Raw genomic sequence first — 23,820 nt, forward strand, 5'->3', positions numbered from 1 at the left:
CCTGCTGTCTCCCTGTTGTCACTCGGGGCCAGAGAGGGATGATGCAACTGCTCCCAGCTGGTCTGAAATCCCTGCTGGCATCTTCAGGAAGCCTTTCCCTGGCAGGGTGGCCCTTGTGGTGGGAGCTGAATGTTTTGGGAATGGGGGGGAATCCTGCTGTGCCCACTCCTAATTGCAGGTCATGGGGCTGTGACTCAGGGGCAGCTGAGTCAGGCCCCTGAGGTGGCCAGGTGCCTGCCTGGGGAGGGGGGCCCTGGCAGCCCAGCAAGGGGCTGCTGCTCCTCCCCTGGGAGCTACGGGGGGGTGGGGGTTTGGGCAGAAAATCAGGAGAATTGGCTAAAATTGCAAGGGAGGGAGATGGGGAGGGTCACACCTGCCAGGGGGAATGCTCCCCAACTCCAAACACACTCTGCAAAAATGAGACCAATTACCCAAGCCTGCAATTAGAGAAAAGGCTTTCACTAACATGTAATTAAGCTGCTTGGCAAATGAAGAACCTGGTGGAAGGTGTGGGGGATAAAACCAGCCTGAAAAAAAAATATTTCCATTCAAATGCAAGTTTGTTCTGGCTTGAGCTTTTGTTGTTGGGTGGTGGTTTGTTTTTGTTTTTTTTTTACCTGTGGACAGACACTGACTTTTGATGAAAATTTTCACTAAAAAAGTTGTTTCTGAAAAGGACAATGCACAACCGGAGTGTTTGGAGCTGAGGTTGCTCACTCATGTGAATACCACCTAGGAGCAATCAGAGCAACAAGTGGTGCTGGGCGGGTACAGCTGGAAACATACCTTTACAAAGCCACATTGTGCAAGGGGGGGGGGTCCTTTAAAATTTTGGGGATCAGTGTGTTTCTCAGAGGGTCATGTGCTGGAGCATCCTCCCCACATGAGGGGCATCCCTGTGCCAGGGTCAGGCAATGCAGTGCCCTGTGGGGTTGTCCAGTGGCACAACCACTGTCAAAACCACCAGCCCAGGAGCCACTGAGGGGGCTGGAAAGGAAACTCCAAACCCAAAGTTTTTTGGTAAAATTATGAGAAGAGCAGGTTTTGGGAAGGAAATGGCATATTGCTCCCCAGCTGCAGCAAGAGATTTACAGCACAGTGACGGCAGCAACACTGGCAGCTTGGCTCAGGCCATTCCATCATCCCCTGCTGAGACATACTGTGTCTTGAAGCTATATATATAGCTCCATAAATACATGTATTTTTATATATTGAGCTCCTGAGTATGTGGAGGGGATCACCCCGTGCCCTGCCGTGCTGCCAGCAGCAGTGTGGCCCCGGCTCGTCCCCGCCAGCCTTTCCGAGGGTGGGCGAGGGACTCTGCATCACATTTTTTTAAAATTCTTATTACAAGGAATAGCCAGGGCTTTGCAGAAAACGCCAAGAAAACAAAACAAACCCACCAAAACTCACAAAAGCAAACACAGAGAGACAGGACAGCCTCTTTGCTGGGGGGGGTGGGGGGTGGGGGGTGGGGTGGGGGGTGTGTGCCCAGCAAAACCCTCCATGCAGGGCCACGTGCCCCTGAGATGTCCCATGGTCACAGCCCTAGCCATGAGCAATGGCAGGTGAAGCTTTGCTTCTATTTATAGCAAAATGGTCTTTCCATGACAAATTTGGGGGGGACACACATGTCAAGGTCCCTGGGGTTTGGCAGCTCCCTGGAAGGTGCCAGGAGCTTCCAGTGAGGCTGTATTTAGCCTCTCCCGGGGCGGGGGGGCAGGCAGAGGGATATTTTGGGACCCGGGAGGCGGTGATGGGGCTATTTGTGGCACCAGCATCAGCCTGGGCCTCCCGGGTGCCATCACGGTGGCAGGGAAAGGGAGACTTTTGGGGCATCAGCAGCAATAAGGCAAACGAGGATTTAAATCCCAGGGTAAAGCTAAACCCTCATGTGTTGCTGCCAAAAGTGATGGTGGCAAGAAGCGGGGTCCCCTTTGCTCCCTACCTGCCAGAGGAGGATGCTCGTGGGGCACCTGCTTTCCCCTGCTGCCTCCCCTGCCTTTGGGGGCCGCTCCAATTAAAAGCTCCGGCTGACAACCTGCCAAGTGGGGAAGGAGCTAATGGGCAGCCCAAATAGCCTTTGGTGAGCTGGCAGGGACCAGCACACCGAAATGCAAAGCATCTCCCATTGCTCTGAGCTGGGAATGACCTGAAATGCAGCAAAACCACCCCAAAAACTGGAGCGTGGATGCACCCAATTGCAGAATTTAAAAAAAAAAAAAAAAAAAAAAAAAAAAAAAAAAAAAAAAATGGAGCGGAGTCTGTGCCAGTGGCACTGGGGGGTTTTGCCTGGCGGCTGCGTTGGGTCATGCCGGACTCTCCCAGCCAGTGTGCTGGCGCAGGCGTTGCGAGAGACCGGCGGGGCTGACTCACCGCCGCTGCTAGGAATGCGGCGCTGAGGGGAAATGGAAGTGGTGTGACCCCTGGCCTCTGAGAGAAAGGAAAAAAAAAAAAGGTAAAGGGGGGAAAAAAGCCCCCCAAAAAACTTCCAGCCCTTTGGTGTGCGGGGCTGGGGAGGAGGAGGAGAAGGGGAGCGCCAACAAGGTCAAGCCTGCCCCAGGCGCTGCGGGAAAAGCCTTTTAGTGCCCTGGGGAGGGGGGATGTGGGAAAAAAGAGACCCATTTGGAAGTGCGGACCCCAAATCTGACTCCGAGGGTTTTGGGCCAGCAGCCAGCAGTTTCCAAGCCGCCACCATCAGGAAGCACGTCCAAGCCAGCATTTCCACCCAGGACAAAGGCAGCCCCAGCCTTCCTGCCTGCTGCCCTCCCCAGATGAGGACCCATCCAAAGGGCACCTTAAAACGCCAGGATGATGCTGCCAGGATGGTTGCATTCTGGGATGAGAATAAAGCGTCCCCCAAAAGAGCTCAGCCAGAGGATGCAGGGGACCCGGCTGACGGTGGCGCTTCACTGGGAGGGGAGGAAGGCGCGGTCCCCCAGCACGAGGCACCCTGCTGGGAGCATCCCAGTGGAACCAGTTTGAAGCAAAGACGTCCGTTTGCTGTCACCTTGCCGGGAGCCGTGGCTAACTCGGGGGGCACCACCTCCTCTCCATCTTCTCCCCGCCCTTCCCTCTCCCATGCCGGGGAGGCCCTCACAGCCTCCTGCAGCACTGGAGCTCTCAGCTGCTGGGGCTTGCCGGGACGGCAAAGACGCCGAATTTCATTTGCCGAGCGCTTGTGCAGATGTGATGAAGGCGGCGTGAAGGAGCTGTAAAACCGGAGCTGGCTGGGGCAAGGATCCGCAGGACACCAACACAGCTGGAGCCTTTCACGTTATAAACATTTATTTATAGATGTACAATTGTATAATTAATTCTAAATCGAGAGATACAGCCTCTGTGACCATCCGTTAGGATCTACGCCTTCTCGCTCGTTATTACCCATGGAGATCTACTTGGGGGGAAAAAAAAAATCAAAAGGTTTTGGCGGGCAGGCTCTGGGCGAGGAATGCTGTTGTGCAAGACACACAGCACCTTTTGCAAACACGATTTTCGTTTAACCCCCTCCCCGTGATCTCTTTATGCCGGTTAGCCTGTGCCTCTATTAAGAGCTGTTTCCAAGTGCCATACTTCCACCCAATTCCTTCCAAAGGTAGAGGAATCATTTAAAAAAAAAAAAGAAAAAAACCCCCTTAAAATCAGGTCCAAGTTGTGGTGGCTGTGGGATAACAACGCTTGCAGTTAACGGGAGGGCTGATATTTTGCGAAATAAATAAAAAGCTGAAGACAGAGCATGTGGATTCCTAACAATAAAGAAATAAAACCACCTTACCTCTCACCCCTTCCAGCCCCTGCCACCCCACGTGGGAACCGCCGCGCTTTTCACTCCCCCGAGGGTGTCAGGGGACGGTCATTACTGGAAATGTCTTTAGACAAAAATGAACTGCAGAGTACCAAAAAAAAAAAATCCAGTTTATTCCACGGGAGGTAGCTCCGCTCGTGCCAGTTTTGCTTTGAAGAGATGTCTCCTAACCTCGAGTGCCCTCCCACCGCCCTAACGCTGGTCCTGCCCGACGGCGATCGAGTGAGAGACGTGCTGCAGAGCTCAGGAGGGGTCTGAGGAGAGATCAGGCGCACTCTCCGATCTCCCCCGGCAAAACTTCTTTCAACAGAAGCAATAGAAAGCTCCGTTTCTTATGAATTAGCAGTATTTCACAGGTCTTCTCTAGGAAACGTTAGAGAGAGGGCGTCAAGGCCGTGGCCACATTGCAAACGGGAGCGCTGGTGGGCGAGGAACCCCAAGTGTAGGACACACAAAAAAAACCACCAACAAAGGGAGACGGCTCATGGAAAGCCCTCTTTACAGAACGAATGCCGCACGCTGATTACGAGGCAAAATAAAAGCAGACTCTGCAAAAAAAGAAGTTAAGTGCACAAATAAACCCAACAACTGATGAGCAAAAACCATCCAGGACAATCCTTCCCATCACCGAGTGCGACGCCAGGGCTCAGCTGACCCGCTGCAGCTTCTGCCAACACTGCAAAACCACACCACAAATCTGGACAGTCTCCCCGATTTCTTTTGTTACCCCCTACAGATTTGGAATTTCTTTTATTAAAACCCGAAAGGCAGGTATCGACATCCTAAGCCGCAGAAGGCCGCGGTCCTCCAGAAAGCAAAATACAGTAACTGCGAAGTGATTCTTGTTTTAGTGTGTCAGGCAGGAAAGCGCTGCAGAGCGAGACACCCTGGGAAGAGACTTCCCGCTTCCCTGTTTACCAAACCAGGCAGAAAACAAAATAATTTAATCATCCAACCCCTGCATAGTTTAAAAGTACAATATATATACAGCTATAAATTAATTCTAAATAGATTATATTTTCTTCTCTTTTATCTAAAGTTTTCTTTTATCACCAAATTGTCAAATTTCTCTCTCCGTCGGCAGTGACCAGCGCAGTCGCGAAGGGTCTCCTTTTGCTTCATGGCTTCTGCAGTTAGTGTTATTTTACACTCTACGCGTTTGTTCTCGGGGTTGTGGGATCCCAGGAGCAACGAGACTGTCGCACGCTAGCAGTGTCGGAAGGGAAGGAGGAAGACGGGCAGCTTGATTTCCTGTCCTAATCGCTGCCTGAGACGTAGGTCGAACGGCAGAGACAGGCAGAGAGAAGAAAGAGGGCAGTTGTGCGTTGCTAATTCTCCAATTCCATTTTTAAGATAAGGTTTGATTCTTTTAAATATCAAGTCTGTCACCTCGGCTCAGTGCACTTCACCAAAAGTCTTCAGGCATTCCAAGAGTCTGCGAACAAAAGCGGTAGCGGTGTCAGTCTCCGGACAATCGCACGTCACCGTACCACCCCCCTTCCTTCCCCCCCCCCATTACAGGCAGCAGCTTTTTCAGTTGCACTATTTCAATCCGCAGCGGGCCCTCTGCTTAAGAGCAGCTCTCTTTTCAGACCACGGGTACAGAGAGGGAATTAAAGAAAAGCAGGTAATTAATGCTGGTCTATCGTGAAAGAAGAGGTGCAGTTATCAAAACAAGACAGCGGGCATATCAAGATAAGAATGGTTCCAAAAACAGGATACACCCAAAAAAAGGCCGAATGCGACCCAGAGGATTTGCTTTAAAGGCCAAACTTTCAGACGTGCTCCCTTTGCCAAGGAAAATAAAAAACAAACAAAACCTCCCCTCCTAAGCCTCCTTACTTGTGTCTACAAATCAAGCAGCTAGATGTCCAACGTCCCCAAGAGGTCTTTGCAAGCCCAAATGGTGTCCGTACAACTAACACTTGGTGCAAGCTTCACCTCCGATTTATTTTCTATAGAAACCCTGTTTTCAAATAATTTTGTGGTAGGAGGGACCTGTATGTTTTACAGCCATTCCAGCAGTATCTGGTAGGTGAAATCAGCCCAGATAATTAAGCAGAAAAAGGACTCCAAACTCCGTGACAAGTTTTTTCATTATTTTCGTGCAGTTCTCCTGTGACCCAGCACGCCTGGTCTCACGCGTGCTACCTGGGCTCGCCTTAATTCAAGCTCTCCAACCCCCCAGTCTTCCAGACTCCCCCTCAGCTGTTTTTACTTTGATTCCCAGTTTAACGCAGTAAGTTACTCCTACAGCCTGCTGTGAACTCTGGCCATTTGCTTTGTTCTCCTTGAGTGTCATGGGAAGGCAACGGGGGGCAAGGAACATCTGTTTGGTAGGAGTCCGTTCCCCATCATCATACTGCTTCAAGTGCCAGGGGATAACAGCTTTTTCAGTAAAACAGACAATAAAGCAACCAAACAAAGGTTCATTAAAACATGGCGGCTGGCTGCCACGGCCGGTAAAAAACTTCCAACCAGCCGAGGCGCGCACAGCTGCTGTATCGAATGCGGAGTTGACAAGACCTCAGCTGAGTCACCAACATGCCCGGGGCTTTTGCTGTGTTCCTAGAGACCCAACACCGACAGTGCCAGAGAAAACAGGGAGCTTGGAGAGAGCTGAGGGTGCCGACATGCAAACTAAACAAAATCAATTTCCCAATTAACGAGTGTATGCTTGACGGAGGGGGGTGCTTCCCCCCGTGACGTGTGTGCATCCAGAGGAGACTCGTGAAGATATGCGTCTCAAACAGAGATTTAAGTAAGTATGAAAAGCACTATCACGCCCTGCTCCGCTGCCAGGGGAAGCATCACCAGCTCGTACTTAGACCTCTGCTGAGCAGGCAGGCGGTGACTATCCGTGCAGAGAAGCTTGAACATCTGACAGTCTGCTACAGCTGGGAGTGCCCATCTTCTGTGCTCGCTGGTACAGATCCGAGTCTCCGAAGTAGCGTGCCCGGTACAACAAGCCTTCCTCTGCAAAGGGAAAAGCCCAGCGTTACGAATGCGATGTGGAAGGAGACCCACCCGCCAGGCCACGTCCCCCCACGGGCTCTGCTGGGAGCAGGAGGCACCTCAAGTTCTTCAAGGCTAGCTGAAGCACAGGATGAGGCTGAGGAAATGCCCCGTGCCCTTTAGGACAGGATGGGCGTAACATCTGCTGACAGCTCATCCATCCCAGGGAAAGCCTTAGGAACCTGACGGGACCTGCCCCTCGTCCCAGGAGGCACATGAGGCAGCCTACACAAAGGTTACCCCAGCAGCACGGGGAAGAAGAAACGTAGAGGCTCAGAGCTCGGTGCATTGGCCTCATCTGGCACCACTGGGGGCTCTAACAGCCCCTCCTGCATCCCAGGCGCTCAAATCCTACCCCGGCCACTGCTCCAAGAGCTGTGATCATCACCTGCTGGGAACGGGCGGGCACAGAAGTCAGGTCGCCCCCGGGACTGGGCAAACAGTTTGCTGCCCTCGCCACACTCTGCTGCCTGGCTGGATGGCCAGATCATCTCTCACGCCGTCTGGCTGGGTAGCCGTCCCTCCTAACCCTTGCGTGCCTTCAGCAGCATGCAAGGCCATGTCAGTGCTGCCACCACAGCCTTCTGAGCAGGGATGGGATGCAGGATGGAGGACACCATGGGCAGCACACTTTCAGACATGGTCCTCGAACAACTAAAATATTACGCAGAGCTATTGGGGGCCTCCTGAAAATGAGATGGCTGCAACCTTCCCCCTCCACTGGAAATCAGAGATACCCTACTGACATGGCAGGGAACCTCCGGGGCACAACTCCTGTCTGACCAGTTCTACAGCAGCATTAAAAAACAAAACAAAACAAAAAACCCCACATACCGGATTTGTCACAAAGTCATAGACAGAAAAAAAAGCCAACAACACATGAAATGTGCTCACACCATGTTAAAGTATAACTTTAGCATAACTCAGTCCCCAGTAAAAGACCTTTCCGAAGCCAACCTCATGCAGTAGCCAAGACCCTCTGCTTCTGACCCCACGCTACTCACTCTGCTGCTTCTCTTTCCAGCAGTTATTTCGAAGGTTTGCAATATAGTCGTCCTCCACACTCCTTTCAACATTTTTCAGGTTCGTGCCCGTGTATTCATCTGCAAAGTTCTCGGATACGTAGTAGACGACTTTCAAGTGCTCTGTCACTCTCTTGTGTATGTGACCCACAGACCTATTTCAGGGAGAAGAGCCAGAACAGTGTAGGGCACGCTTCAAGGGCAGAGCAAAAAGCTCTCAGCTCTTTATAATGCACAACATGCCACAATACCAAACCGCTGAAAACATACTCCTATGCGTCCACAGACTTGAAGGTTTGGAAAGGAGAAGCATTTCTGGTGGAAATGGAACGCCAACACAGGGAGAGAAAACCTGCCAGGCCTCTAGCTAGGTGGGCAGAGCTCTGAATACAGACATAACTCTAAGGCAGATTGCCCAAGGCCTAAACCCACTTAAAATAAAGTGTTCATTAGAATTTTCAGCACTAATTAAATCTCTCTGCAATTTCCTTGCTGACGACACCATCTGTTTTTGGCAGTGAGCCCCAAGGATGGTTACAAAGCTCGGAGGTTGATGCTTGTGCGGTGCAGGGTGAGAGCAGCCAGTGTGGCAGAATGGTGCCTGTGCAGAGGAGCACGGCAGCACCGAGGTGAAGGCAGAGCAGGGGCTGGCTGTCACAGCTCCCCAGCAACGCCCCCTCGCTCAGCAAGGCTGCCCATCGGTCAAACCCAGTCCCCTCTGCTAAGATATCTGCTAACTCCACGAGCGTCAGCTTCCTCTACCACATCACATGCTGCAATGAACACTGTTGCTGCAAGAACAAAATTAGACCCGCTCAGCACTCGAGTCTGCACCGACCAGTACAGAAAGCACTTTCTAGAAGGAAATCTCTTCTTACCCTACCCCTGTGGATTTGCATTTCAGACAGAGCCCTGTACTTATTTTCCCCAACGCTCCAGCAAACCTAGAGATACTCACTAAGGCGTGTTTGCAAGCTGTAACACAGGACCTGTGCCCAAACACTGGATTCATCAGGAACAGCTCCATCTGGAGACGTGCCCAAAGTTTCCCATAATAAATACCAGCTGGCTGCTGCATTAAAAGCGAGCCTGATTCTTAAGCCAGGTATAAACATTAACTCATCCGGCTCGCCCTTCAGTCTGATATCAGGGTTTACAGGAGTGATTCAAAGACTCCTGCACGTTTCATCAAGGTCCAGCACTCAGGGACGAGTGGTGGGTAATCGGATAGACTGAACATGACCGAAGAGCGCTCTTGGCATTTTTTGAGACAAAGGCTAACGCATCTCCGGCAGTGCCTGCTGGCAGAGATGCAGTCTGGAAGAAGCTCAGCCCACTATTTTACCTGTCAAGACAGAGCCCTAAGCTCTCCCAAAGTTCATATTCCTCTTCTGTATAAAGATGAATTACGGAGGCTACAAAGTGTGCCCTCAAAGGAGGAGTATTTAAGCTTGCAGAGCGTCAGCAGCATCCACTCAAGCATCCTTCAGTGTAAAGCATGAAAATAAGGGCAGTATCTGGCACAAGAAACCTGCCACTCGAAGTCAGACATGCAATTAAGTCTGGCAAATTCAATGAGGTGTTATTGAAGAGCAGGGTGGCACAGACAGTCCCACAACTAGACAGGTCTTTCGGCAGAAAGCTAGTTTTTGGAAGAGATTTACAATGGCAACGGAGTGACAAATGGTTCTTTAGGACTCTGCCTTTCTCAGTGACAGCTTCACTATCAAGAAGTGGCATTAAAATCTCCGTGTGCCATTAAAACCTCACCAGGTCCAAAAGCTTCTCGCCTTCTGCTCACTGAGTTCAGTGAAGCGAGCTCCAGCTTTCTGCCAAATGACAGCCAAGCACAGCACTTCCCTTTACATCAGGCAGCAAAAGGGGCCTGGCTGCCTGCGCGAGCGAGCAAGCGAGCAGCACCGCCTGCCGGCACAGCACGCCTTTTGCGAGCGAGCTAATTCCATTTGAAGTGCCTTGGTCACTCAGGAAGGATGACAGAGGACTGGATCAGCTCATTTGCCGCTCTTGCCCAAATCCAAACCTAGAAATCCATTTGCTTGCTGCTACCCGAGCAGGCAGAGACAGGGACAGCACAGGGAATGGGGAACTGAGCAGCAGAGAAACACCTGGGGCTCAGGGATGGCTTTCCTCTGACAGCTGACAAGGCTGGAAGCAAACCCCAGCCCACTTAAAAGCTGCCATCCACTGAACGTCTTCTCACCCCATAAACCGCCTCTTCACCAGTATAGAACAAACTGGTATACATATATAATGCTTAATTTTATAGTCCTAATATCAACTGCAGAAATCACATCTCAATACTCTCTAGCCTCTCAGAAAAACCCTTAACTGTGCCCTCTTCAAAACCGCTCCATCTTTCGGTTCCTAAGCACTAATGTCATAGTCTTTACCTTGGACCCGAAAGCTAAGCTGGGTTTTTATAGAATTTAACATCATCAATGGCAAATGTTGTCACCTGTGAAACTAAACAGGGCCCACTGGCTGTAACCAAGTCTACCCTCTTTAAATACATATAAGGAACTTCCACTGAAAATGCATTAAGCTTTTGTCAAGAATGATGCAAGCAGCCAGAAATCAAGCCTGTTTTCCCATTCTTTGTTGGCACTGCAAAGTGAGTAAGAATACTCACTTCATTTGTCGGCCAAGTGAGCAGACTGGGGCATTTCCACAGGATCTAGAATGAAACAGCTTCACTTTCGCATAGTAAATGTCTGGCCATAGCTATTTCATGGCAAGATTAGAGTTCAAAAATAGGAGATTTCTCTGGGAGTGTCTTTTACTCTACAGGAGTGTCTTCTATTCCTTCTTCTCTTCCTCTATTGCTTTGTACTTGGTATAAACTGAGGCTTTCATGAAGAACAGATCTGGCTTTTGTTTTTCACACCCCAATTTAACTCTACATCTCAATTCATCCTGCATAAGGGATCTCAGTGCTGGGCCACAGCCTCTCAAAGTCATTTCGTCTGTCCCTTTCTAGGACAGACACACCCAGCTGTGAGTATGGGCTGCAGAAGGTCCCTGTCAAAGAACATCCTCCCCTAGGCAAGTAAGCACCCTCCAACCTTCCCCACACCTTCCATCTCAAGACCTGTTTGAGAACCAGGAGGCCTTCACTGATGTGTGAGACATCTGGCAGCAAGAGCAACGGTGTGATGAGATAAAGGAAAAGAAAAAAAAAGACAGAAAAAACAGAGAGCCTAGATCCCTACCCTGTCATGCCACCCTGCCCTCCAGAACCCAACCCCCTCCCCAGCTGGATAAGTTTTAGAGTAACAGGTACTAACGGTCTCTGGCTCAAACTGTAGGGTGGGCTGGAGACCATCATCTGGCTGAGAGCAGACACAATGATCAGGATGAGGATAGGCATCAGCTGGACAAACAACCCAAGGCCACCCTGAAGGAACAGAAACACACAGTGGAGTGCCACCCATACACTTGTACACAAGGATCCCACGGCATCGCTCTCCCTCCCTCCCAGCCCTAACACAACCTCGATTCTCCTGCTTTTTGCAGGCATTTGGCTTAGGAGGCACCTCAAAATAACTGGGGGGAACCCAGCAGCCCACAGTTCCCCTCCAGAAAGGGCAGCGTGACTCCAAAGGTCCAAACCCACTGCCCCTTCTCCAGATGTGACAAAGGGCAGAGGGGACTGGCAGGGGGAACCTTGTGAGTGAATTTCAAAAGCCTCACGCCCGTATTTTGTTTTTCCTAGAGCATATGTGGTTTCTGTCCTGCTTGTGCTAGGGAGCAGAACTGGTTTTATGGAGAGCCTTCTCCCCTCTTCAGTGTCAGATGAAAGTAATTCCCCCTCTACCTCACTTCCTGAGCTCCCTCCAGTTCCAGCAGAGTACACTTTCCCCTTTAAGCTTGAGAAAAAATATTCAGGAAGTTCTTCTTGTTTGTTTGTTTGTTTAAAAAAAATATAATTGGCTATCCCCAGAAAATAGTAATCTTCAATACATAACCCTGGTCTCTTAAATAGTAAGTCCCTCATTCTCACTTCTCTAGACCAGAGGGCTTGGAGTGCTGGAGATGTACTTAGATTTTCTGTGATGGGAAAACATAAAAATAGCTCATGCTATGAAGTGTCTTCCTTGGTTAATTAAGCATCACAGATTAGAAACACCCCATCTTCAACACTGGAATAAAAGGGAGAATGAGTTCATGCTGGGAGGAGCCACGAGTATCCATATTATCTGAAAAGTGGATTTACCTTTTGAAATTACAGAATTAAATCAGAAAGGAAATGCTTATTCTGTGGTAAAGACAGGTACACTTTACTGGTGCAATCTTATTTCAAGGTGGCACTGTTTCAAGACACGCCAGCGTTTTCCCTGCTGGATGACAGCTATGAGAGTCCTGGGAGAACAACCACCAGTAAATTAAACCGCATCTTGGTGTAAATTCTGAAGGCAGCTCACTTCCCACGACCCCAGCTTTCTGTTCAGGGGAGTGGAAACAGGCAGGACTGTTTCACAAGACAGCCACACCAACTAGCTCGCAATTCATGTATCAGAAAAACCTTTAGACTCCCAGCCCCCTGCCTGTTCTCCACTTACGTCACCCTGATGTTCTCGTCTGTCCTGCCTCTGATGGTAGGTATATCGCATCCTGCCATTGCTGTATACGTGAACGTTACCTATAGGCAAAAGAAAACTGTTAAACAAAAGTCAGAGTAAGATGGTGCTGGCTGGCCAGGAAGGAACCACAAAAGGTGGCTGTGTTCCATGTCAGCCTCACCAATAAAAACACAGTAGGAAAAAGTAGACTGGGTGCTGACAACAGTAAATTCAGGAATTTTAACTTTGAACATTGTCAGAATGGGCTTGATCTGTTTCTTTGGTTCGGGCCACATTCAGCAAAGATATAATCCACGCTGTGCTCACACTTAGATCTGGTCTGCCGTTACCACTGCTCTCAGTTCAGCCTACTTCACGTAGCCAGCAGCATGCCAGCCAGTTCAGAGCTGGAAGAAGGACAGCACATCTGTCTGGCTGGGCTGCTTCCAGGCTGGAGCTGGGATGTCTCAGTGAAATGGTGATTTGACAGACTTGGGCTATTCCTGAGATCCCTGCATATGTCCCAGTGCACAAGGTGCACATCCATGGTTTTGGTCAGCAGGCCACACGGCTGAAGCCCCTGACTCAAGCCACTCCATCATGCTGTCTTGACAGAAATGGCTGTAGCTTTAGGGCGAAGTGGATATGGGACTCCACAGGAGACTGATAGAAGAATTCATACAAAAAAATTGTATTCATCACCTGAAGCCAACACTTACAAATTGAGCTATATAAGCTGCAGCTGAAAAAGGAGTATTCCTAAGGTGTACTGAGCAGATATGTCTGAAGGCAAACTGGTGGTGGGCACAGACATCCGTCTATAGGATTTTGTAGGATCACATGAAAATTCAGGTTGGAAGTGGCCTCAGGAGGCCCAACCTCCTGCTCAAAGCAGGGTCAGCTATGTAGAGAGAATATCTTGTACAGGCCTCCTCGCTTCTAAGTGAATTTACTTTAGATTAAAACCAATAACAAAAAGAAAATTTTGGTAGTTTTTCCACCTAAAACCAGAGTTCTTCCATGTCTTGTTTTAAATGTCAAAACTACAGCTGAAAAGGGAGACCGGCTGAGAAAGCAGTCCTGAATTCTCTTGGGACAGTGAGGAAAGGAAAAAAAAACTGAGCTAAAATAGCAACCTGCTGTTTTTACTGGAGTAGCTTCACCTCTCTGACAGGCAGAACATGAATGCTGCAAAAGGCTTCAAGATGCCTTTGCAAGTACTTGATGTTAGTGTGTTAATTCTTACATACTGGATAGGAAAGAGCTACCAGAGGAAATCTTCTCAATTGAAACAAAAATACTTATTTTTCCAAGTTGGTCCACAAAGGTCAAATAACCACTGCCCCGACTGCAGGTCAAATATGACTAGAGCAAATACAAGGGAGTCTTCTAAAATACACTTATCCTTATATTAAATCTGTGTTTTTTTGATCGGAACTGATCAAGTGAAGGAACAGTTACTTGGTTCTTTCCTGCTACCCAAACCACGATCAGCACTGTGGATAGACAGGATACAGATTTAATTTTCAATCCAAGAGGTTTAAATTATCCTCTAGAAATAACACTTTTCTCTTTTTTATGGGACACAGTGGAAAGAAGGAAGTGGACACTGATCTCGAAGAGACTGCTTCAGCTGCATGGCAGAGCAGATACAGATCAAGAACAAGGCCCAGGCATTACCATAGTTTGTTCTGATGAGAAGATTTAACTTCTAAAACCACCAGGCAGAAAAGCCTTCTTCAAAACAGGATTATTTTTACAACTAGCCTTAAAACAAGTCATTTTTTGTTCTAACATTCAACCCAACCTAATAACAGCTGATGTTGCCAGCATGCAAACAAATACCTGAAGTTGGGAAGAATTCCAGCTCTGATGGTATTACCTGCTGGATGCCGAGTTCTCCAAGTACCCATCTGAACAATTTAGAAAACTCTAGGTGTTTAGGTCATGTGTGAAGGAGAACTCTCTCTCATCAAACTCAGCAATCCTTGCACGGCCAAATAAATCACTACTGCATTGTTGCTCTGTCAAAAGGATCGGATCCCATTCAAGAGATTAAGGTTTAACGTGCTTACTAGAAGGAAAACCACCACCAAAAAACATGTTGAAGAGGTCCTCAGGGGAGATGTCTGCCTCAAACCCGCGGTGGAAGTCCGAGTGACTGTGTCCGTGCCGAGCAGGGTTGAGTTTCTCATCTCCAAACTGGTCATATTGCTTCCTCTTCTCTGGGTTGCTCAACACTGCATACGCATTACCAATGGCTGAAATATTGACAATAAGGAAGCAATTAGCTTCTTTCTTCTACAGATAAAACATTTAGCCCCGCAAACTGCCAGGACTTGCCTTTCTCATTACACAAATGAGATTCTCAACTACCCACGTCTTTTCAACAGGCTACTTCAGCGGCGCAGCACTAGTACCTAGCATGCTTCTCTAGCAAACACAGATAGAAGGAAACCACACCAAGAGACTCGATGAAAAAGGCCTTAATTAATTCAAATGAAGAAGTTATGATATGACTGGTATGAATTCGGTGTACGTCCCTAGAGAAACCCTCTCAAATGAATGAAACTATGAATTGCGAAGGCAATACTGGTAGTAGAGCAGCTACACGTTTCACTTAATGAAACTTGTTATTTCTTTTGAACAACTAATGCCCAAATCCTTCAGCCGTAAGCAACTGTATAGGAAAATACAATTTTAGTTGACAAATTTTATTCAAAAGTGGCATTAAGGGAATTCAATGTCATAGCCTAAAACCAGAACTGCAAAGAATTTAAATACGGAAGATCACTGAAAGAGACTTTAAAACCTCCCATAAAAGCTAGTAAGGAAACGTTGGCTATAATTTGTGTCTGTCAGCTATGAACTTCAAAATTTCCAGATGCCAGAAGTAAGGTGCATAATTACAAGGACTGTTAACCAGTGCCTGTGACAGTGGAAATGTACTGGAACTAAACCCCCACCACTTCCCCAGGTCACTCTCCTTCCACTCTCAGCATGTTTGAGCCTTTCTACCAGAATGTCTGCCTGCCACCCTCCTATTTCTGTACTCCTCTCTCGACACGTTCCAGCTTACCACTTCCCCTCTGTGCCAACCTACCCAAGAGCCTCCCTACGTGACTGCAGAGCCTATCCTCTCTCCTCCCTGTGTTGCAAAGAGGCAAAAATCTTCATGGCAGTAGTTGCCTGGTGTATAAAAGGCAGAGGCAGAAGTGATAGAAAAGGGAGATACATGCCCTTTGGAGGAGATTAACTCCAAGATTCAATATTTTCCCGGTAGTCAGATCGAGGTGTACGGTTTCTTCTTGGGCTAGAGATTTGGAGCATGGAGGATGTAATGTCAATACACTTGTTCTCCTTCTTGGTTATAATTAGTGCACACAGATCAAACATTTCTACAACCAGGCAAGGAAGCCAGACAACAAGGACTAACTCTCAGCATATTAGCTTGTTCTTTCAAACTGTGTGGTTAAGCAACGAAAATGGAGCGGTTCAGGGTTTTGTTCGCTGTCTGACTTTCTGCTGACAAAGCCCAAGAAACACCTTATTCCAAATCAGGATTTTAGCTCAAAGTAGCCAGGTTCAACTCTTTTTCCAACGTCAGCCAAAGGTAGTGATGCAAATCTGCTGCAAGACAGACTGCAGCCAACTGCAACTATGGACTGAAACAAGGTCTCAGGACAAGATGTAACGCTTTATCAGCTGTCACTGGGAAGATGAATGCCAAGACTTCAGCTAATACATCAATGTAAGAAAAAATTAACTAAAACCCTCATAGCGGTGCACATTTCCCCCTTCACCCTCTGGAACCAAACAGCTGGACTTCAGCGAGCCCTGCAAACTAAGAGCTCAGCTCGGGGGCTGAAGGACGGGAGAGCCAACGAGGCAAGGCTTGGAGGGGAGATAATCTGAGAGCAGATAGCTCTGTGGTGGAGGATAAAGGGCACCTTGCTTAACGCACGGCTTCTGGCATGTAACTCTTGTCAAAGCCTTTGGCAAACATCATTATTTAAGATTACAGGTGAAGAAACCTGCCTTTCGCCACTTAGCAAGGACTGAAGGATAAACTATCAAACAGCAGCTTACTGCACATGCAGTGTAGATAGATGTCTGCAGATGCTCACTCTTTAATCTGGCACCCATACTAAAACAGGCTCTCCCAAGTAGCTGGGGGTCAGCTCACTATTTGCTAACAGCAACACACTTATCAGTTATGGATTTAAGTCTTAAAAGACTTGAACAAACCTTACATAAGACTTTTACTGCTGAATTCATGTCTACTAGAAGCTTACCCGAATACTGTATCAATACACTCACACCAGGCTAGCCTTGCTCCCTGCTCCAGCAGAAGTCTCATGCATTTCACTCCCAAGATGGCCGGAATCAGACCACAGTATTTAAATGGCTTAACACTGCAAAATCAGTGCTGTACAACTGGCACCAAGAAGTTCTCCATTTAGCTCAATGATAACAATCAAACTTCCACAGCTTGCAAAGGAAAATGGGGTTATATGTTCCAAGCAATAGCATTTCCCTTGGAAAATTACTCCAGTTTTAAGGTATCTTATTACCCAGGAAACATCCCTGCTGCATTTGTAGAGAGGCCCTGAGAATTGGGCTCTTTACAGCAGAACTGAAGCTCCTGGTGACCTTTTTTGCACTCTGGCTGGGCTCAGCCGTATGGCTGGGGCAGTTTCACCCTAGAAATTTTCACCTGCGGTTTCTATCCACCAATTCCGTCCGCAGCCTTTCGCAACAGTCAGCTGCCGAGTGCTTCCTTAGAAACCTGAAGGCTTACTGGCTGCCTGAAATGCTGAATGAGTGGAAGAGTCTAAATACCAGTTCTGAAGAAGACTGAGTTTCCTGCCATCGGGCCTGCCTGGCAACATTTCTCCCAAGGGATTCGTGAACCCAAGGGCTGCCTCTGGTGCTGCACAACTTACTGGGTTTCTACGGGATTTGTCAGTAGACGGGGATGCACCCCAGCACCTGCCCTGTGCTGGATGGCTGCAGGACTTGGAGCTTCCCCCTGCTAGGTGAATGCTCCTGCATCTCTCCAAAAAAAAGGACGGTTAACATCCCAATTTCCTCCTGAGCAGCGTGGCAGGAGGCTGGAGCAACACACAGGAAGGGCTGCTAGGAGAAAGGGAAGGAAGGCTTCTCCTTGTCCGACTACCAGAGGTTAAGCCTATCCATGCCAACCTGTGTTTATTATTTTAAGCTTAGAGAATACTTTGTTCATAATACAAAGCTCAGAAGAAGAGATACAACTTTACTAAGAAGAGCTTTATTTCACTCTACCTGACTCGTGAGGTTGTTTAAGAGTCCTTGCTAGCCCAGCTCAGCACCATTGCCTGATAGTTGAGGGCAAATCACAAAGTTGGAAATGTTCTTTACCTTTAAATGCCTCGGTAGCCCCTGGTGCGTGGTTCTTATCTGGGTGAAATTTCAGTGCAAGTTTCCGGTAAGCCTTTTTCAGGTCCTCATCAGAAGCTTCTCTGTTTACTCCCAGAATTTCGTAGTAATCTTTGCATTGCTTTACCCTGCCAGTAGAGAGGGGAGAAAACATGGACAGTTAGTTTCAGCTGTGAGAACCACTTTGCATTGAATACGTCAACTCTGCAACATCTCACGCATCACAGTTTCGATCAATGTTGTTCAGTGAACTCTGGTTTACTCAGCTCTAATTCCTCAGAGGGTGTCCCATTTTTTTTCACAGACTCATTCCCGCTGTGCCTGCATTACTAGCACGCAAACACTCTCACAGAGCAAGTCAAGCCAGTAGAGGTAGAAGGGCCTCTCCTCAGGCAATGATATCAACTGCTGAAGAATGTGATTGGCAAATAAGCTTCAGATTCATCATGCTCATGTTTTGGAGGCTGTCTGGGAGGGACTAGAAACAGCAGGCTGGGATCTGAAGGATAGCTGGGCTATTGGCTTTTCAACCCCCTTCCTCAGATTCAGTTAATTCACAGACTTAAAAATAACATCAGCTAAATTCTAGAGGAAGAAAGAGGGAGCTGCCCAAGCCTGTATGAGCAGCCCAGCTCGTTCTGGGTACACTCGCAGCCCAGTGATGGTTCCTCCTTCTCACATGACTTCGACGAGACAGAATACAGCAGGCTGGGTTTTTGGAGAAATGGATGACGTAACAAGCATCTCCGTAAGTCCATTAGCCAGAGCAGTTCTTGCGCAATTCAGATCATGCCCATAACCTTAAATAAAGTCTACCAAGTGACTGTGCCTGCAGTTCAGAACTTCCAGTATTTGCAAATGGCAGAAAGGAATAAAGAACAGCTTGAAACAGGGATGGGAAAACAGGTGACTAGATAAACATGTCCTGGGACTTTCCAGCAGAAGCTTTAGAAGTGCATTGTGCTAACAGAGTGAAGCGTCCTGTGGCGGATTTCTACTTTATTGGGCTCTAAGAGAGACCATGAGCAGAATATCATCAGGAGAGAGGAAAAGGGATATGCCCTGTCACTTGCTACTAGAGCAAAGCTTAGAGCAGGAGGGCTGCCTACTGCAAGCTATGAGCCATGACTTCCACCTACAGGATCTCAGGACCACATGGGATTTTTCACAGTATTATTGAATAACACTAAAGCAAACATTAATGTTAAGTCCATGAGATGAATGCATCCAAAATGCCTCTTTGGACCTCGGCCTGGAAAAGGCCTACGTGCCTACAGTTCTAGCCCTCATACATGCCTTTGGGGGAAAAATCTCATCCCTCGTAGACCCAACCCAGCTGCCTCCCAGGGCTGCTGTAGCTATAAATCCTCCTAGATACCTTTTTAAACACCTAGTGAATTAAAAACCACTCGATATGGTTCAAAGCTGACCAGATCTCCTCACATGGCACAGAACATGAGCTGTTGTCCAACTCTACCTACTCTTTCTGCCTTCCTCCTTCATGTTCCACCATTACATCTTTAAAACATTGTGAAAAACAGACTGGTATCACATGATAAACTCAAACTGCAAGCTGAAGCCGTGGAGAGCTGCACACACACCTCTTCACTGCATCCACCTGGTCCTGAGTGTAGCCCTTGGGGGCCTCCCCCCCAGCCTCTCCGTTGGCCGATGGGAAGTCTCCACTCATTTTCTTGAACTGAGGATTTGTGGACTCCCTGGATTGGGACTGGCCATTGGCTGATTGCTCATTCTTGAGTGATTCAAGCAGAACTGAAATGAGAAAAAGATGAAAAGAAAAAAAAAAGAAGTTAAGAGACCGCCAAGCTCAACCTGCCCTTCCCACTCTCCCATAAAGAGACCCCTCTTCATCTCTGCCACTGCTCTAAGATCCCCCACCCTTTGTCAGAAGGACCCTCACCTTTTCACCCAACCCTTGAGCTCCTGCTGCTTCTTGCCCAGATGTGACGGCTACAGCTGTAGATATTGCCTGCTTCTCCCAACGCACGCAACCTCCACCAAAATCCCAGGCCTACCCAGCCGGACAGTCCGGGAGCCACAGTGGATCACCAAAGCAGCGCATTCTTCTCCTCTCCTTTTTTCCCCACATCTCTCCTTAACAGCGAAGCATTTCCATGTTTGTTCTCTAGCATATTATAAAGCATATTATTCTTCTTTATCTCCTGCTTTTGAGAGTCTACTGCGCTGGGTAAATTATGGGATAATGCTATATCTTTAGAGAGCTTAGAAAATAATACCATGGGATGCCAGTCACATGGGGACACAGGGACGCTCCCCTTTTGGGGACAGAGAGCTGCAGCACTGATTGCTGGCAGCACAGTAGGACCCGTAGCACATGAGTCAGAAGCGTGCTTTGTTCTCTTGCGCTGCCTTACCTACGTATTTGATGTGTGTAGAAGAAGCTGTGAAAACCATCTTCTCTCTCAATTACCGAATATGAATTGCACAAACATGGTTTCCCTTTTCTTAAGTGGGGTGCACATGTGTATTGGGTAAACTGCTGCAGACTATCGCCTCCTCCTTGCAAGGCTCAGAGACTCTGACACTCAGACAAAGGCTCCTCTGTCCTTTTCAGCCAAGAGGGGTCAAACATTCAGGCCTGGCGTAACAGCACAGGTGGCAACACTGTGAAACCAACTGAGACTCCTCCAAGCACAGAAGTCTCTTTCCATCATGCATTTCCCTGGCAGCTGGATAGCGCCATCTTTTTAAACTATTTTTGTCTTTTTTTAACCAAATATCAGACCGATCTCTTCACGCCTGTAGTTTCTGAAGTTTATATATTGCATCCCCATTAAAGAGAACAGGCACATTTTATTAAATGATTAAAACCAGACAATGTTATTTACAAAGGCATCAGTAACTTGACGAGCTTGCAGTCCTTTATCCAGGGCCTAGAACCGAGAAGGACGTTCCATCTCCTCCTGCAGATTGCACATTACAGACCTTGCACTACGGGGGTATCACGTTCTTTATGCAAGCGCAAACAACACTTGCAGGCCAAGAGACGAGCCGAGATATCCTATCTGCCCCACAGAGCTTGTAGGGGCGAGAAAAAACCACTCGGTAATCCAACAGCCAATACAGGCAATTGTTACAGGACAAAGGATAAAAATGACAGCAGGCTAACGAGCAGTAACTCACTAGATGAGCTTTTGAGCTCGGGGGCTTCACGGATTTCAGCTTTCAGAAAAATAAATCCTTCCCTCACCCAGGCACTTTTAAACTTTGTCTCGCGAGGCTGTCCCTCCACCAACCCCACTCTTGCTGTTCTGGGCTCCGTTCCCTACAGCCAAGGGATTTTTGGTAGCGTAGTTCCCAAAACGAACCACAGAAGTCCACGTTTGGCCACGGCTCAGTCCTGTTTTGCTCTGCAGTCCCAGTCCTATTGCTTTGCATCCCAAAGCCACGCTGGTCCTCCGTGCAGCCACAGCACAGCGCAAATTCATGAACTACTGAAGCAGAGACTGCTGAATTAGTTTTCAGTTCTGCCGACTCAGCTCCTCACCAAGCATGTGCTATGGATCACTTTTCCTCGCTTATTAGCCAACATTTGTTCAACTTCTGATAATTTTTCCAAAACTCCCGCTTAAAGGCGACCAGTGGGACTTTGTCTATACCAGCATGCCTGGCTGTGTTTACGTAGGAGAAGATTTCTGCTGAAATCCCCTTGCAAAACCCTTTGCTGATCCTGTGACGACTCGTGTAGGACCCAGCCAGGGTCAGAGTTTGAAGCGCCGGCTGCACAAGGTCCACGTCGCTGATCGTTGTCAAACCCAGCGTAACTCATGAGAAAGAGAAGAGATTTCCCAGGGGCACACAAACTACCTGAAGACTCAACGACCACCGTGTAACTGTGGGATCTTTGGCAACATTTCGCAACTACAGACCCAGAGTGCACGGGTGAGCAACCAGCACGACATCAAGCAAAGGGTCCTTGGACGGCAGCTCGGATGTGAAACTTGTACCAGCAGCTTGGTTGGGCCTGGCCACAAATTAGCACACTAACATTAACTTGCCCTGCTGCCCGCCTTTCCTTTGCTTTCCTCCCCTGTGCTCCAGTTCTCTAACACTACATACCCCACCTTTTATTCTGGCTGTCCCAGGCCACGGGATTAGGGCAAAACATGACTGCTTTACATTGCAAACTGGTGCTTGCTGTCATCCAGATCTGCTTTTCTGGTGCGCGCCCTAGCAGAGCTCCTCAGGAAGAGCAGTCCTTGTCAGGGTGGGTCTTTCTGCCATGCTTTTTCCTCCAAAAGTCACTTTTCCTACCCAGTAATTTCGCAAAAGTATAAACTCTGAATGGGAAAGGAAACCACATCACACGTACGACAGGCTGATACACTGCGTTTGAGGGAACAGGAAGAGGCCTTGTGCAATCAGCGAGAGGATTACAGGAAGCCCTGGGCTGTCCGCAGGACAGACAAGCTGCAAAACACAGCCAAAGAATCAAAACTCAGATAAGGTCTGTCAAAGTAAAAAAGGAAAAAAAAAATCTACAGCCCTTTGCATAAATTTCTGCAACGTTAAGAACACACGGAGAAAGAATTGTGTTTGGCTGCTTCTACAAACCAATTCCCAGTTGCTTTTGTGACACATTAATTACGTACGCCATAAAGCTTGCAGGAAACGAGATCGTTCCTCAAAACCCATAAAACCGGCAGAAGGCCTTCAAGAAGGAAGATTATTTTTTACACGTGCTGAAATGACCTGCAGCAGCTGTGCTGTGGTAATCAATGGGGGCATACGAAATGAGGAGCAACACTTGCCGAGCGGACTAGCCGGGGAAAACAGGGCGCTGGAGCACGTAAGCTCACACAAGGTCCGTCCGCCTGCCCGCCTGCAAACCGCCGCTCCTCGGGCTGAGGTGCTGAGCGAGGGGGTTCTGCTGCCAAGCCCGGGGCCAGCGCGGCGGCACCTCTGCGGGGGGGACGGAACTGCGGGACGGCCCAAACGCCAGGCGGGGAGAGGAGGGAGGCCTTCTGCAGCCCCGCCGAAGCCCTCTTCCGCCTTGCCAAGCCCCTTCTCTCCCCACAGCGACATCCTCCCGGCGATGCTCCCACGAGCAGCCGCGACCGCGGCCCCCCCCCGCCCGCCCGCGGGTCAGGGGCACAGCAGCAGCGGGAGTTTAGGGAGGTACTAAACCCACGGCGCTCCGCTCCTAGCGCAGCTCTTCCCGCCCTCCTCGCGGGACGGAAACCCTCTCCTCACGTCCCCACGCCCGCCCCGGTTAACGAAAAGGGCCGCGAATCGGTGAGGGGCGGCACCGCGGAGACGCACGCCGCCGGTAACAGGTGACGGCCGGTAAACAGCAGCCCCGGGGGGCCGCAGTGCCCCGGAGGGGGGGGGAAGGCCGGCGGCACACGACCGGACCGAGCACAGCCCCTCACGGGGGCGGGGCCAGGCCGCCGCAAAGCCCACTGGGAGCGGCCGCGCGCCCCCCGCCCCCCCGTGGCGGACTCGCCTGCCCGGCGTGCCCCGCGCGCCACCCCCCCCCCCCGCAGGGCGCATGGCGCAGGCGCGGTGCGGGTGAGAGGTCAGGCGCGGCGGCGGCCGGCGGCGGCGCAGGCCCCGCTCCCCCGGGCCCCCCCCCCCGCGCTCACCGCGGACCCGCGGCGAGGGGTACAAGCGCTGCGCCTTCTCCAGGAAGCGGCGGGCCTTGTCGGGCTGGTTGGCCTTGGCGGCGGCCAGCGCGATGCCGATGCACCGCTCCGCCTCGTCCCTGTTCGACTCCATGGCGGCGGCGGCGGCCGGGCGGGCGGGCGGGCGGGGGGGGGCGGTGGAGAGGGCGGGGCCGCGCGCGGCCTGATGGCGTCACGGGCGCCCCGCCCCCGCCGGCCCGCATTGGCGCGGCAGCGAGGCGGGGCCGGGGAGAGGGAGCCGCGGGGGCGGGGGCGGCCACGGACCCCCCCAGGGCCCCGGGCGGAACGGGGAAAGCCGCCCCGTCCAGCTCCCA

At 49.7% G+C, this 23,820-nt stretch overlaps 1 protein-coding gene across 2 annotated transcripts; it reads right to left on the reverse strand.

Annotated features, from left to right (window-relative positions):
• Window positions 1-3,267: 3,267 nt before the first annotated feature.
• DNAJB12 (DnaJ heat shock protein family (Hsp40) member B12) lies at window positions 3,268-23,606 on the reverse strand. Of its 2 annotated transcripts, none has more exons than XM_076339435.1 (9): window positions 23,468-23,606; window positions 19,442-19,613; window positions 17,823-17,968; window positions 14,498-14,683; window positions 12,423-12,502; window positions 11,148-11,257; window positions 7,825-7,997; window positions 6,636-6,781; window positions 3,268-5,240 (listed from the first exon to the last, which is right to left on the reverse strand). In XM_076339435.1, exons 1-8 carry the CDS (start codon window positions 23,598-23,600, stop codon window positions 6,660-6,662), a joined length of 1,122 nt encoding a protein of 373 aa, XP_076195550.1. In that variant the 5' UTR covers window positions 23,601-23,606; the 3' UTR covers window positions 3,268-5,240; window positions 6,636-6,659. The 2 variants fall into 2 exon arrangements, with proteins under 2 accessions (XP_076195550.1, XP_076195549.1); XM_076339434.1 differs by having other exon boundaries at window positions 6,630-6,781.
• Between the last annotated feature and the right edge of the window lie 214 nt (window positions 23,607-23,820).

This window comes from Aptenodytes patagonicus, chromosome 5 (genome assembly GCF_965638725.1).
Source record: "Aptenodytes patagonicus chromosome 5, bAptPat1.pri.cur, whole genome shotgun sequence".
In the NCBI taxonomy this organism is placed as follows: domain Eukaryota; kingdom Metazoa; phylum Chordata; class Aves; order Sphenisciformes; family Spheniscidae; genus Aptenodytes; species Aptenodytes patagonicus.

Excerpts from the sequence above, each read along its gene's own strand:
- DNAJB12 (XM_076339435.1), bottom strand. The coding sequence starts at position 23,600 with ATGGAGTCGAACAGGGACGAGGCGGAGCGGTGCATCGGCATCGCGCTG. Across the intron at positions 14,684-17,822 it reads GGCTACCGAGGCATTTAAAG|CCATTGGTAATGCGTATGCA; the intron begins GTAAAGAACATT and ends TCAATATTTCAG. Across the intron at positions 6,782-7,824 it reads CTGGAAAGAGAAGCAGCAGA|AGGAAGGCTTGTTGTACCGG; the intron begins GTGAGTAGCGTG and ends TTCCCTTTGCAG.